Source organism: Colletes gigas, unplaced genomic scaffold, assembly GCF_013123115.1.
Source record: "Colletes gigas isolate AHSC1104 unplaced genomic scaffold, ASM1312311v1 Colletes_gigas_Sc00031, whole genome shotgun sequence".
NCBI classification, from domain to species: domain Eukaryota; kingdom Metazoa; phylum Arthropoda; class Insecta; order Hymenoptera; family Colletidae; genus Colletes; species Colletes gigas.
In genome coordinates, this window is record NW_025106660.1 from 2,015,551 (window position 1) to 2,030,854 (window position 15,304).

Consider the following 15,304-nt stretch of genomic DNA (forward strand, 5'->3'; position numbering starts at 1 on the left):
CGCTGAATAAATACCGCAAAACACGACTGTCGACCAGTCACGGGTGTCGCGACCCACGACGTCTATCGATGCTACACGAGTTTTGCATTAGGAGAGTGTGGACAGTAGAAACAGACCACTCTGTCTGTTCCCGTCCACCTTCCCTTTTCCTCTTACGCGGGTTCTATGTTGGCGTACTCTAGGAGACGGTGTCTGTGGCGAAGAGGTGGGCAGAAACTATTCATACCCGACGAGAGCGTTCATAAAAATAGGATTTTCGCGATTCCTCTTCCTCCGATGCCGCGCTTAATGGAAGTCCGCGTACGTGGCAAATAAATGTTAGAAAAATTCTTTCCTTCGTTCCTCTTGATCTCAAAACAACGTTACGCGATTTTAATTTCCGTCCACCTTGGTTTTTTTTTTTAATTTAAATTTCATTTAATAATAGAATTTTTGGCAGGAAATCCGTAAGAGATTTATACAGGAAATTTTCAAGCAGTTCTACGAATATGTTCATTTGAATTTGAAAATGATCGCATGCTAAGGGTTGAAACGTTATTTGGTATTAAAAATGGTAATAAATCTAGGAAGATGTATGTCTTGTTTCGTACTTTGCAAGCCCCTTTACGAATCGAGTAAAAGTTGTTTACCGTTAGAGGAAGTATAGCGATCGTTCGGATTCGCAGACAGATGTCATTTGAATCGTATAATTTTCCACAACTTTGCACTTTACACCTCTATCGGGCTGATTTGTTTGCATTTAGCGCGTTATCGATCGACGTCTATGTTTTTCTTTTTATCAGCGTCATCGCAAATATCGATCGTCATTTATCTCGAGTATCGTCGTCTGTGCGGTTCGAATAATTATTTCTCGGCAAGCGTACTGGCCGGGGTCTCGGGTAAAAGGGCCCCAGAAAACGGACCTGTGGGTCACCGATGCTCGGTGTAAATCAGTGCTTCTCAACCTATGGGTCGTGACCAAAAAGTGGGTCGCTGAGCTGCACGACTCATCGACAAGGTTTACACTCAGTACTATATCATTAATTTTGTTCTCGCTTCTTTGACTTTTCCTACATGTTTGAATTCAAGAAAGAATAACTGTTCACCGCGTAATTTCGTTCTCACTTTGGAAAGTTTGAGAAGCACTGGTATAAATAATAAATTCACGCAACGCGAGACACGACTCGCCTAGGACCACTCGAATCTCGAGTGAGCGTTCCGCGGGGCAACATTTTCATTTTTATGTCGTACGTGAACGGGCGTCACAGGGGAGGGTAACCGTGTGTTGGACATTGTTGTTCGTTATATCGTATATTGTCATGCACGAGGAAAGGAGACAAAGCGCGAAAGAAGGAGAGAGTTAGAGGAAGGGGTAGAACATAGAACGAAACGAATCGCTCGAAATCTGTTCGCCAACTATTTCCTGGGGGCTCGTATTTTAGGAAGTTGTAGGAAGCATGAGACCATGGACCAGAATAAGACAGTGCATGCTGCGTGGACTCTGTCCCTCTTCGTCTCTCACATCATCTTCTCTTGTTTATCGGCCGACTTGTTTCGAATTTTTCACATCGTTCGAACGCTTTTCGCATTATCTTTCATTCCGCACGACTTTAATCCGAATTCCTCCTTTTTTAACAAATATATTTTACCTTTCGAAATCTGAGTGCAGCGCGTTATAAACAGCTTTCCTCTTTTGGAAACGGGTGCAAACGAATTTGTCTTTTGGTAGCTTAATCACATTCCTGACGTCTTTTCTTACTGATTTTTATAAATAGGTCAAAGCGTATATTATTTTTTAAAGGTGCCAAATTTGTCAAATACATATTTTTTTTTAACGACACGTACGCGAGATTTAAATTGGAAGCTGCACTAGATCGACCCTACCAGTTTTCGATACATTCAGGATCGGGCACTTAAAACAGGTCACCTGGATAACTCGTTTATTTTTAAAGATCGAAGAGAATGTTTGTAGCAGAAGTTGTTTGGTTCCATGGGGGACATATTGTGGCGAGGTTTTATTCGTGCTCCAGGTGGAAGTACTAAGGACATTTCAAGGTCGTTAATTTTGTTCAAACGATACTATGTAGTTTTTTTATTTACCTTCTAACGGAAGCATCTACCTGTTCAAGGCCGTCTGGGATCACTAAAGAGGGGGAAGAGGATTTACGAAAAAAAATATTTCGTTCTTTCTCTGGATCGTATCTTTTTAATTTGCGAACACACAAAAACAGTAGTTGGGCGAGAGTAAGAGCCACAGGTAGATTGCGCGGCAAGAGGCAGGATATTAGGGTGGAGGCAATAAAGTTAATAGCATTATTGTTATTTTCCTGTATCCTGATCCCCTTACGACTTGATCGGTGCTCTTCCCTTGTGTAATAATGGTACCTCTCAATGGAGCTCGCTTGATTGATGTTTTTAGGTTGTAAAACTCGCTCGCTGAACCTCCATCTTGCTTGCCAAAACCTCCCCTGTGTGCACATTTTGCTTTTCTTTATAAATGTTCCTATAGAAGAATTTAGATCGTATATTTCGAAACGCATGTACGGTTACTCCCACTCTATATGAAAAAGAAAACTTGTTTCCTACGAAGGGTTTAAGGGTTTGTGTATGAATAAATTACAAACAAACGGTCACGGTGCCACGTTGAAGACACCGGTTCTCGACAGTGGAGCACTGGTCTTTATACATCTTTATCGATTGTGTAATTGGGCAGTATACTTGGCCGTTGATATTAAAACAGATCGAAATTTTGAAAAACCACTTTGTGAATAGGAGTAAGATAGTTGTAACAAACAAGTTTCTTTTCATTTATAGTGAATCAGGTAGTGAATATTACGAATACGAGAGGGAGAGTAACTGTATGTAAAAAAAGGGGGGAAAAGATCGATTTGGTTGAGCCTAACCCTCCTTAACGCGGCATATTGTTTCTTTCCAGACGGTGGTCGTGATCTCTCCCGCAAGGTCGGCGGCGAGAAGCAGTCGAGGAGGATCACGGGTACGGGCGTGGTGAGGTCTGCCGTCGGCGGTGGAGATGCAAGGGCGAGTGCTCGGGGCGGTTGTTATCGCGGTGGATCGTCCGTCGATCGCGCGCGTGATCGGCCAGCGGCGCTCGCGATGATGGCGGAACGCGATCGCGTGGCAGCGATTTCGTCGGTGGAGTCCGCGGGGCCCGCGCACCTCGGGATAAACGTTCGACGCGCGACGGGATAAATGCGAGACCGTAATCTCGCGGGTGGACCAGTTGTCGCGACGACGAAGAGGAAGAAGAAAAAGAGACGGCCGGAATCATCGGGTGGTTGCGAGAGGCGGAAACCACCGCAGCAGTGTACGGGACCAGGCGCAACGGGGAACACAGGCGTCGACGGGACGTTGGATGTAGATCTCGAAGAGGGGGAGGAAGAGGCGGCTGGTAATCCCAGGGAGGAGAGAAATAGGAACCTGGAGGAAGAGGAGGACGAGGGAGCAGCGGAAGGTCGGCCTACAACCAGCTGGACTGGACGGCCTCGCGAGTTTTCGTGGTAGGGCCGGGGGTTGTGGGGGCCACCACGGGGGCGGGGGTGGGCTTGCCCCTGCTTCTTCTCGTCGTCGCTGTCCTCGGCAATCAAACGCGCACGACGACGGCTGCGTCGGTGGTGTCCGATACGTACGTGTCCCTCGACGCTGCGCCTCCTCGTCTTCCGCCTCGATCGCCGGACCGTTCGCCGTCGGGGGCCGCGTTCCGGTTCGCCACCCAACATTTCTCCAGCCTGCGCCCGCGCCCAGAACTGGATCGCCACGTGGCGTCGTTGATTCCCGAACTAGCGGACGATCGGGACGGGGCTCGATCGTTGTTTCGCCAGGACCCGACGACGATCGGCGCCGTCGGGACGAAGGACTCATCTTCGGCCGCGTCGGGCGAAGCGGGAGGAGGCCTGGCTCGCGAGAGGACCAAGTCGAGGCGACGGCAGGTCACGGCGAGCTTGCTGGACGATCGGGGGTCGACGGTAGGTCGCCTGGAACCGTACTGGACGGGATTCTCCAGGCTGGTCGAGGGAGTCGAGGACTCCTCTATCACGGCGACGACGACGACGACAGCACCGGTAACGCGGACCACTGTGCCCTATCGTCCGCTCGGCGGTGGGACCGCGTCGAACGGGAGGCGCAACAGGAAGTCGAAGGACGAAGGAGGAGAAGCAGCAGCAGCATCAGCATCAGCATCAGCATCAGCATCAGGTGTTTCGGTTAAAAACGGGGGTAGGTTCGCGGTCGCGGGGGACGGTAGTGGTGAGATCATAGGTGGTGGTGGTGGTGGTGTCGTCGAGTGGACCACGACAACAGTCGCCGGGCCGATGTCATCGTGGTCGTATCCTGAAGATGAGGAGCCGGGAGCTGGAAGCGTAAGGACACGCCCGAGCCCGGAGGAGGCGCGGACCGAGGACGCGGAGGCTGAGAGCAGCGAAGAACAGGTCAAGGTCACGGTGCCGCAGCCCAAAGGCTCGTCCACGTCGACGCCATCGACCACGAGCACGTCGACGACCACGCAGTTGCCACCACCGAGTCAAGACACCTCTATGGAACCACGTGAGTACCGCAAAATTCACTCCCTATTTGCTCGGCCGACCCTTTCTGGCCTCGCGGTTTCGACTCCCCCTCTCGGTGTCGTTCCCCGTGTGCCGGATACGCAGCCACCGGCCTCTCTCTTGCTCCTTTTGCCATGCCTCTCCCCACGGGCGTGTTTACAGGAACCGAAGCTCGACGCAGGACCCTTGGTCGGGTTATTTTTAACTATTCTAACCGTGCGGCCACTTTCTCCGGGCCTCCCTTCGCCCTGCCTCCCTCCGTCTTATTCTCTCTTCTCCCGTCTCGACAGCTTCTGCGCTCGAACGCGACTATACGACACGCGTACTACACTCGCCCGATCTTTCCCCCTCCAAGGGAAACGATCGCCCTTCTATCAATAGTCTTTCTTTCACCTTTTTAACGCGTTCGCTGCCTCGCTAATATTCTGGATCTTCAACGACAACAACTAGTTTCGTAGCTTAAGTAGAAATCGATATAAAGCATCAGACGTACACACTTTATAGGATTGGAAGAATAATTTTTTTTAAACAGATTGTCACGAAATACAAAGATCACAAAAATCACGATCGTGAGTGTTAACGACCAACGGAATTAGGCGGAACAGAGTATGTACAGCGGGTCCGATTTTTCGCCTTGAAGCGAGGGAGTACTGTTGCTCTATTTTAAGCAAACACAATACAAACTTTAACGACCCTTATCTCATCAAGCACATCGACGCACATGTCCAGTGCAATTAAATTTTGTTCTTTTCTTTATGTATTACTATCTAATTTCTTTTCAGTATCGCAACAAATACTTAGAAAATTTCTCCGTTGAATTGTACATTTTTACTCGCGTTTTAAAAGCGTCACAGTCTAAAAAGGGACTGGCGATTGTTGCCGTTATTCGTGTTTCTTATCTTTCCACAGAAACGAATTTCCCCGATTGCACCATCAATCGTTTAGCCACTATTTTTATATTTATAACCGGCACTAAACCCGCGATAAAAATATACGGGTAGCTTTACGCTATACAACTGGAATGAAAGAACCGTGGTGCGATTTAAAAAATGCGCTATTTATACGTTGGCGGAAGATCGGTGATGATCTACCAGTGGTCCATAACGCCTGAAATCGCCGCGTTGTGTTTTGTTTTCGTCACGGTTCGCTTAATATAACAGACAAGACGATCGAAAATAACATTTTAGAACCTCCCGACACTATTTCGTATATATGACATTATTTTCGGATTATATTCATCCAGTGGAATCTTTACGTAACTTCTTGTTTAACGCGTTGTTCGGTGCACGGATTTTTGCGAGAAATCCCCCTGGCGCCGACTACATTTTACGGTTCCAGCTTTTATCGAATAAATTTTCAAACGTCCAGTGGTTCGCGCCATAGCGCTGCTTTTCGATAGCGGCTCGTCCGCGACAACTAAAAGCCATCAAGCTATCCATGCCCATCCAACGATGCACTTTGTCATTCGAAAAACATAAAGCTGCGCAACAAAACCGTAATTCAATCCGAAAGAATATTCCACCGAATCGTCTCGTAGGAAAGAAAAATATCCCTTTTTGCTCTTTTTTACGGTAGATAGTAATTTGGAGTGTCCGTAAACTTGATACTGTTGTAGTTTGGGTTATTGTAAAGGAATTTATTTTAACACATATTCAACTGTACACGAAGAGTCGCTGTTGTGTTTATAATACGGCTGACGAGACGAAAGTGAGTGAAGGAGCGTACAGAGCCGGAAATCGGGAAACAAGAACAATACAGAGATCACGTGACACATTACATAGCGTTTACATACTATACTAAGAGATGTCACGATTAGTATGATTTACAACAGATACTAGTTCCTAGATAAAATGTTTAATTTGTGGAAAAACCGTCGAAGAGTCTGGTAGTTTCATTTATTGTCATCTCGTGACAAAACGCGAGAGTAAGGCAATTTTTACAGGTTCATTTTATCGCTAAAAGGTGAAGTTGTTCGGTGGATCTTGTCAAATATATTCGACGGAGTTTTTGAGCATTTTGAGCTAAAGAGTAAGCTTGTCGATGTTTAGTTATCAAGATATTGGAATCTGCTAGAAGCGATGCCTAAACGAGCGTAAAGTTGCACTCGCGCGAGCATCGGGTTGCCTGTTGTCAGGCGCGATGGGAGCAGAAGAAAAACGAAAAAAAAAAAAATAATAGATAATTACAATTTATTGACAGTCGGAGTGTGGGCGGAAAGGGGACTCTAAAAATCTACAACTCGATCCTGTACCTTTCCCTCTGTAAATATTTCGTTATCCACATTATATTTGTAAATATCGATAGCTTCTGTTTATATTTTGACAGCACCAATCGCATTATTTAAATCAGTACTGCACCTATATGTATTTAAAGTACGAAAAAATAAAAATAAATTGTTAGGTCGAGTCTCAGGAGAAACAACAGGAGCCAACGACATTTGAAAAATGATCAAATATAGAAAATTATTTCAAATTTGAGAAGGTCCCTTTTGGTTAAAGCAACGTTTCCACCGGTGAAAAAAGAAAATACATTGTAGATCGCAAAATCGACGAGATCTTCGGCGAGTGGTCGTTTCGCGAAACAGTGGCGAGCGTGGTCGGGCCAGCGAGCGTAAAATTCGCGAGAAAGCGTTTCGCGGAGGATTTTTTCGTCGGCGCGGCGTTGGCCTCGCGGAAGGTGGAAAGGAACAGTGGTATAAAAGCGCGCACGGCCGTGTCGGTACGAGGAGGATGGGAAGGGAACAGGCTTCGCCGTGGAACGTGTGCATCTCGTGTGTTTTCGATTACGTTTGCACGGCCGTACGCCGGCTGCGTACGATGTACGGCTCGTGACTTCGCGTATGAATCAGCCGAGCTATTCTTTTCGCGCATTGGCCGACCGCCGACTCGGTTTCCCGTCTCCGTCGCGATCGCGCTCGCCTTCTCGCACTCTCTGTTCTGCTTTTGCACCGTCCGCGTCCCGCGCACGCGAATCGACCAACACCGAACGCGACCGAATCCTTGCAACCGCGTCTCCGTCGCTGGTGCGTTTCCCGTCCTTCTCCGGGGGGCCGCCAAAGTTGGTACCGTACCTCCAAATCCGGTACTTTTTACCTTTCTTGGCAGTCTCACTCGGGGACGGTCGCATTTCCATCGAGTCTGGTACCTTTTACGTTTGGTGGCACCTCTGATAGGGGGTAGTTACACATCGAGACAAATCTGGTGACTTTTGTCGGGGGATAATTAAATATCGTACGGAGTCTAGTACTCTTGGTACAGGGTGGTTGTACATCGTACAAAATCTGGTACCTTTTGCATTCTGTGACCATTTTGAGACGGGGTAGTTGCACATTGTATCGAGTTTAGTGCTTTCTACGTCTCTTGGTGGCTTTACCAGGGGATAATTAACACTAGATTTACGGGCATTGATCGCGCGTATATTTATTGATACCTTTCATGTTGACGATTACCTTACAATTCGATTTTTCTTTTAATTAGAATATGTATTCTAATCAAATTCAACATAAGTTGTTAACAAATAATATTTACGCGTTCTGCAATTTAAAATATGGAATCAGACACCCGTCAAATTGACGGCTTCCGTAAATCTAGTGTTAAACGTCTTACGAAGTCTTGGTACTTTTGGCAGGCTATAGTTGCACCTCTTCGACCTGTTTATCATTAATAAATATAAATACTATGTTGCAAGAATCGTTGAGTTATCTCGATCACCTTTGACCCATATAAGATCAAAAAGGGGAAAGCAATTACGAAGTTTATTCCTTAAATTGAACCAGAACGATTTATGGACTAGTGCTCGGCATGTTCGGTACCACGCATCTGGCTTATCACGTAGGTTATGTGACACGCATCTAGCTTATCACATAGGTTATGTGACACGCATACGGCTTATCATATTATTTATGTAACACTTTAATTCTCATTTGAGTATGCCGACACATACGCAACAGCCACGATTCCTCGCTTCGAATAAATAATTAAAATCTATTTTTAATTATTGACACGATAACGGAAGTGTTAGATATACGAGAAAGTTTTTTTTTTTACGAACAATAGTTCTGAATAGTAACTGAATTATCTACAATTATTTCATCGAAACGTGGGGGCTCTATTTTTCCTTTAGTTACCTTCCGTTTTTAAAAACAATATTTCTCATTTTCTTGTTGCAAATTAACTGCGTGAATCGAATGGAGCAACTCACCTTTTTAATTTTTTTTTAGGTACGTCTATAAATAATAATAAAATTCTGTATAGGTTAGCTTGTCGTAAAATTCTTGGCCTTCAATTTGATATTTTTTTGGCGGAAATCCGACGATTCTACGCCTATCCGTGGCCGTTTAAAGTTTGCCAATTGATCGAGCGCAGTGAATGACGCCCGGTTAAATGAACTTCATAAATTCCTGGAAATGCGTACGAGGAATAGTAAAAAAAACTGACCGTGCGTACGCGCAGCAGAAAAGAACTGTCTATAGAAAAAAAACGTCTAGCCTCAGCACGTAGCACGTTTTTTTTCCGGTTGTCTGGAAGACCCATCGGCGTAACGACAAATTATTCTTCATTCGACCGCGGTTTCGTTACTTTTCCATTGTCGTAGCTACCAATTTTTTTTCCTTATTTCACGATTCCAACAGAAACACTTGCGTCACGTGTGAACCATGCTGGACACGTTTCTTTTTGTTTCTCAGACCTGATAAATAATATATCAATTGTTTAGCGGAGTTCTTCGTTCCAACAAGAATACCACGATTTAGTTAGCATTTTAATTAAGTAGAATAATAAAAAGCAACGAGTTTCTCATACAATAGTCTTCGATTAAAGTTGGTCGTACGAAACAATAGTGTACAATATTCATAAACAAACCAAATGTAGTCGTTGGGGTGTTAAAATACCCCCCGCGTTGCCAGTTAAGGATCAAAATATAATACAATTCAGACTCGGTTTCGTCGCCAACTGACACACGATCATTCTGGGCTACGATGCTACGCAGTCAAAGGGTTAATCGATTGATTTTTTGAGTCAAATCGTGTCGGTCGGTAGGGAAACGTCCGTTTAAACGTACCAGCGACGCAAAGAGGCGGACACGTTTGGGGAAGCCGGGAGTCTGGTGTTTTACAGGCGTCGCGATTGTTTGTAATAACACGGGACGGATATCTGTATCGCGTGTTTGGCGAACGCCGCTTGGAAAGCCTCTGATAAAGCTCGCGGAACAGGGCCGCGGTTTATTTTAGATTATAACGTTGCGTATCGCTGCGTGTAATCTCGATAAATAGCTCGTTAATTCCGCTCGATCATAATAAGATAACCGCGTATTGGCGGCGCGCCAAAAATTTGGACATTCCTGGATTCTGCCAGCCCTCTGCCCGCCGTTTTTACTCTCTTCTCTTTTTTACTCGTCCGTCTTCTCCTATATATCCCGCCCTCTTTTTCCCTCCTTTTCGCCCTCTTTTCTTTCCTCTCGTTATCTTTGTAACCGCGATGGTTCGTTGCTTCCCCTAATTAGACGCCCCCTATGTCGGCCAGGAATCCTTAATTTTATTTACTTATTTGTCGTCTTTATTGCGCGGCGAAGAAAATATACATATATACGTCTATATATACTAGAATAAAACCAGGTGATGTCAAATCGTCGCGTTGTTTTGCACTGAAAATTAGAACGGGGACGGATTAGGGTTGGGGATAGGTATTATTATTTCTTAGTTATATTGGATTATCAGATGGGAGGAGCTAAGAGTAATTAATCAGAATAATAAAAAAAGGCTGACATGGACCAAATAATATTAAATTCGTGAGATGAATAGAACGAACGGAGCTTGAACATCCAGAATCGTAGACGATCGTTAGTCAATTAGGAAAACAACAATTGGAAAGTAAGTTTTGCTATGGAGAAGAGTGGACGATGAGACGAACTGGAGGCAACAAGGTTGTCAAAGGTTCTTGACAGAGTTTGAAGGAATAGTAATCGAATTAATGGCGACTAGGAGCAACCTGTCTAAGAGATAAGGCCAACCAGGAAGGACGATTCGGATGGATTTAGTGCGATACCACGAGGAGGGGATCAGTTTGAAATCTTTGCGATATCTAGTTCGCGTTAGCCTCTCCAATATCTGATAAGTCAAAGGATTGAGGTAGGATTTGTACGTTGGGAAGGGAAACGACGGGATGAATAGGGTTCCCGAAGTTCCGCGAGGACCAAGATTTTTAGCAAAGTTAGAATGAAGTAATCGTATTAATGGCGACTGTAGACTCAAGGCATCCTATCTAAGAGACAAGACAAGTCACCTATTAGAAAGGTCAAATTGGATGGATTCAATATGGAGCCCTAAGACCTAACACCGGTTTGAAATCTCGGTAATATCTAGCTCAAAGTAGACAGGTTTTGAGAACTTCATGGTCCGGGTGAAATCCAAGATTTTTAGCAGAGTTGAGAGGAACTGATCAAGCTAATGACGTACTTTAAAGGTATCCTGTTCTATAGGATAAATCGTGTACATACGATGAGCAGATGGTAATCTCCAAAGCGTTGGTAATGTCCAGTCGGAGGGCAGGGAACGGCGCCTAAAATAGCCGATAATCGAAGGATCGATGCGGAGTATCGGCAAGAGACGCGTGTTCGTGAAGATACGACGACAGGGGGAGGGTCCGGGACAAAAATATCGAATAATAGCGGGGACGGTAATTCGCGTGGAAGGCGTAGCCCGTCGTACGCGTCGCCCCGATCGCGAAGATGTATTCCGATGTTGTTACTTAACGTGTTTATTTCGGTGTGCTTCTGTAACCCTCCGGTGCTTTTTTCGCGAGCTAATTCGTGATCTGGATAGTTCCCAAAGAGCGAGTTCTGGTGACTGCGGGCGATACCGAGTACCCCGTTATAAGAGGAATGACTAAATGGTCTGACTAACCGGTCAGGTATTCCAAAACCCGCGGCCTTATTTTCGACCGCTATAACAGAAGTGACACGTGAGTGACAAGGAGGGCAGAGAAGCGGTTTTTCGCGGGAGGAGGGCTGCGCGCGCGAATTCCGCCCGGTATTTTAGTGGTTTTCATCGCGACACGCGATCCCCAAGGGACGGGTAAACAGATCTTGCGTTCGCGAACGATAAATTTACCGGGGCGGCGACTTTATTTTAAACGTTCGCCGCTATTCTCGCCACGTCGAGATTTGTCAGGATACGCGCTAAGCCGCCGCGGGGTTCGTGGAACCGATTACACGCCGGATAATAACGGCGATCGCGTCCCGTAACTCCGTTTTAATCAAATAATAGTCGTTTAGCGGATCACGCGTACGCGCCCCCCCCCGGGCGGGGGGAGGGGGAGGGGCCGTTAATCTTAGGATTTCTCAAACGACGGATCCGTAACGTCGCTATTTTTGTAGCCAGAAAGGAACGTTGACTCTCCGAGATCCGAGGTCGAATCGAAAACCGTGGCTCGATCCGATTTTCTCGCTACTCTGGTCCTCGTACTGGACGATCTAGGATCTAGCTTTCTCGGGTCGCTTCTGATCGTTGTTCCAGCCGACCTACGAATTTCGTTATCCGAAAGTTGCCAGTGTTTTCGAGCGGTCGAAGAAAATGCAAAGGAAGCGAAAGGTGGAGCGAATCGCGAAAGGGGGTTGTAACGCGAGGAACGAAAACGGGATAATCGGGGCAGAAGCCATTACGCGTGCACGAGCGTAGCTTTAAGATCAACGGGAATAATAGTACGAGGAACCCACGGTCGTAAAACAATAGGTTGGCAAAGACCGGGTAGACGCCAATGATTATCTTTACGACTTTTTAATAATATAATGACGTGTTATTAGTCGGACAAATTGGCCCTAATAATTATAACGTCGAAGGTTTCTTCCCACGAGCACGGTCGAAACGCCGCGATATGTCCGTGGCCGGGCGGTTAGGTCACGCGAAAATATGCAAAGTGTCCCAGAAATTTCGCGCGCGATCCTCGCCGCCGTTGCAAGGCACGAGCGACGCCTTTTTCCCCGCCCACCCGTCGCTGATTTATTCGCGCTTTCGGTTCCGCGGCGATTATTCGTTATTATGAAAATTTACGCTCGCCGCGACCGGAAACGATATCGTCGTTGTCGGTCATACGAATTGGTCGTCATTTTTTTGGATTCCTGTGCTTCGACTTTTCCTTTGCTCCATTCGGGGCGGAGATTAAATTGTTCGGAGTGTAGCTTGGATTTTCGAAGGCATCGTGGGTTGTATTTTATTTATTTAACGGGCGGAGACTCGTCGGCGTATAATAAAGCAATTATAGCAACGAGGGCAGAATTGGTCCATTTTGATTTTTGCATGGTTTTAGTTTTTTATGGATAAATGAAGAATTTATTAATTTAAGCAGAGTACTAGTACTGGAATGAGATATATAGTTTGGGGTCAAAATGGGTCAAATTAAGGAGTCTGATACTCTTCGGGAGAAAATTGATGTAAACATAAACAATAATATATCGTCGAAAGAAGAAAAATTCCTAAATAAATAAGGTCTTTCGGTTTTATTAATACGAATGGATCTACTCCTATATTTTAGTGCCTTACAATAAGTACTCTAACGCATTCACTATTTGATCAAAGATAATGTGGTAGTTAAATTGTTAAAAAGGTAGTTTCATATAAATTGCTATTATTCCATGATAATAAATCTATATCTATCCCTCTGAAGGGGCATCCAGCAAAGAATTTGGATGTATATATTATTGTTTTAATATAGGACAAAATACATAATCAAAGATTGTAAAAAAAGATATATTTTCTTGGAGTATTTACTATTTATTTCGTAAGAAAGTGTGCTTGAGTTGGTAATAGGCGATCGAAGAAAAGTTTCCGACTGCAAAGGGGTAGAATCGTACGAATAAAACCGACGTGTTTTGGAGTCGAAAATTTAGTCCGAACGCGAAGTCGTTTTCCAGAGCGGCAGAACGGCGTGGAAAGTTTGCCATGATTTTTCAGCGGCGGCAAGAAGCCGTCCCCGGCTGACAGTCGATCGCGCGCGACAGTCAACCCTTCGCGCTGCCGAGGGTTAAAGCATTTCCGTGGCGGTTCGGTGGAAACGTCGCGCACCACGGCCGCGCGAAACCCCTCGATCGAGCTTCTCCCGTGGCTCTCGACGAATGCCTCGCGGATTCGTAATTTTTGTTCTCCCCCTCGAGCGCGAGCGGAGGGCAAGAAAGGGGGCAGGGGACGCGCGAAGGAGCGAGAAAGAACGGAGGGCGGGTGGCGCAGAGAGGGAGCCGTTCGCGACGGGGCGGAGGACGAGGAACGAAGCACGAAGAACGGAGAGAAGAGAGAAAGGGTACGTCGCGAGGTGGAAAAAGTGACTGAGGTTGGAGAGAAAGGGACGAGGTAACTCTCCTGCGGAAAGGAGCACTCCTGCGATGAGAAGGAACGGAGGGATGGGCCGGAGAGAAACAAGAAAAGGGTTAACGTCCTTTCGGTTCGCTCCTTGCTCTCGCTCTGGTTTTCTCTTTCTCCGAGTCTCGGTGCCTCTCTCGACCAGCACACCCTTTCCTTTCTGCTCTCCGCGACGGTTCTCCTTTTCCCTCTTTATCGCGGCTGCCCTTCTTGCGCCCGAGACTCGAGCACGGTTCCACTTCGTACTGTCTCCTACCTCCCCTTGTTCCCTTGGTTCCGCCATTTATTATTCATCGGCAAGGAAAATTTATATACGTCTTACCGCGCTCGCCGTCATACTTAATTCTCGATTTACGATTCCGCGGCTCTCACCTTTTTTCTCCAATTTTTTTTTTCTTCTCGTTCTCCCTCCCCCCGTTTTTTTTTTCTTCCTTTTCGTCGGCGTTGCATGTCTGATGTTAGCGGACCCTGGACGACGATCGCGCGCATCCTCGGAATTTTTCTCCAGGTTTTTTTCGCGTTCGTTCTATTTAGCTTCGCGCGCAAGCTCGACGATAGCCGCGAAGGGCTCGTGCTAGTTTCTTTTTAGACGAATCGAGACCGCGCGGAAATCTGCGGAACTCTCGCGTGCTTTTAGGACTTTGGCACTTCTGCAAACAGCATCAATACTGGAAATAATTTTTTGAGGGAAGAACAAGACAGCGAGTCCTAAAAATCACTAAAAACCCATTAGTGTGCAAGAGAAAATATAATATTTTTACTGTTGAGTTGATGTTGAGACTTATAATTTTAAAAGATTCTACCCTTGCCCGGGTTAATTTTGGCCTATACGAATCATATATTTCAGAGACTCGAAATTCTGGCTTTCAATGATTAATGATTAAAAATTTGCTACAATACTTGAATATTTTTGCCAGCTCATCTTCTTCCAAATGAATTTTTTGTAAACTAGAGCGATACGAGGTGTGAACATCGAATACTGTAAGATTTTCGAGCGAAAGAATGCCATCCACACTACAAGACGAGTACTTAGAGTATCGATCACCTGATTCGGCCACGTGAGCCACTAATACTCCAATTATCTCGGTGCATACTAAATTCAGTACGCGGCAGGATAATTAGTATCACCTGATATATCGAATGCATAATATTTTCCCTGATAATAAAAATTAGAATTCGAAGAATAAAGTTCGAACAAAGTCACAGTACGTTCCGAAAATTACCGGCGTCGCGAAAATCGAACGAACCGCGCAAAAAGAAATAAATTTCACCGAGGGCAATAAACCAGAATCAACCCTTAACTCCGGGCGCGTTGGGTGAAAAATTCTCCGGGAACAACGCCGAAAAGAAACACTCTCTCGCGGCGTCTCGTCGTTTCTCGTTCGCGTCCCGGCGTGTCCTGATTTATTTCATCAGGGCG

At 45.8% G+C, this 15,304-nt stretch overlaps 1 protein-coding gene across 1 annotated transcript in view; it reads left to right on the forward strand.

The window, feature by feature from the left end:
- The first annotated feature begins 3,610 nt into the window (after positions 1–3,610).
- LOC122401973 (lateral signaling target protein 2 homolog) overlaps positions 3,611–15,304 on the forward strand; it is a 144,208-nt gene continuing 132,514 nt past the window's right edge. Inside the window, exon 1 of the mRNA XM_043404445.1 lies at positions 3,611–4,539. Coding sequence (XP_043260380.1) covers positions 4,308–4,539 — 232 coding nt within the window. The 5' untranslated portion in view covers positions 3,611–4,307. The remainder of the gene's footprint in view (positions 4,540–15,304) is intronic.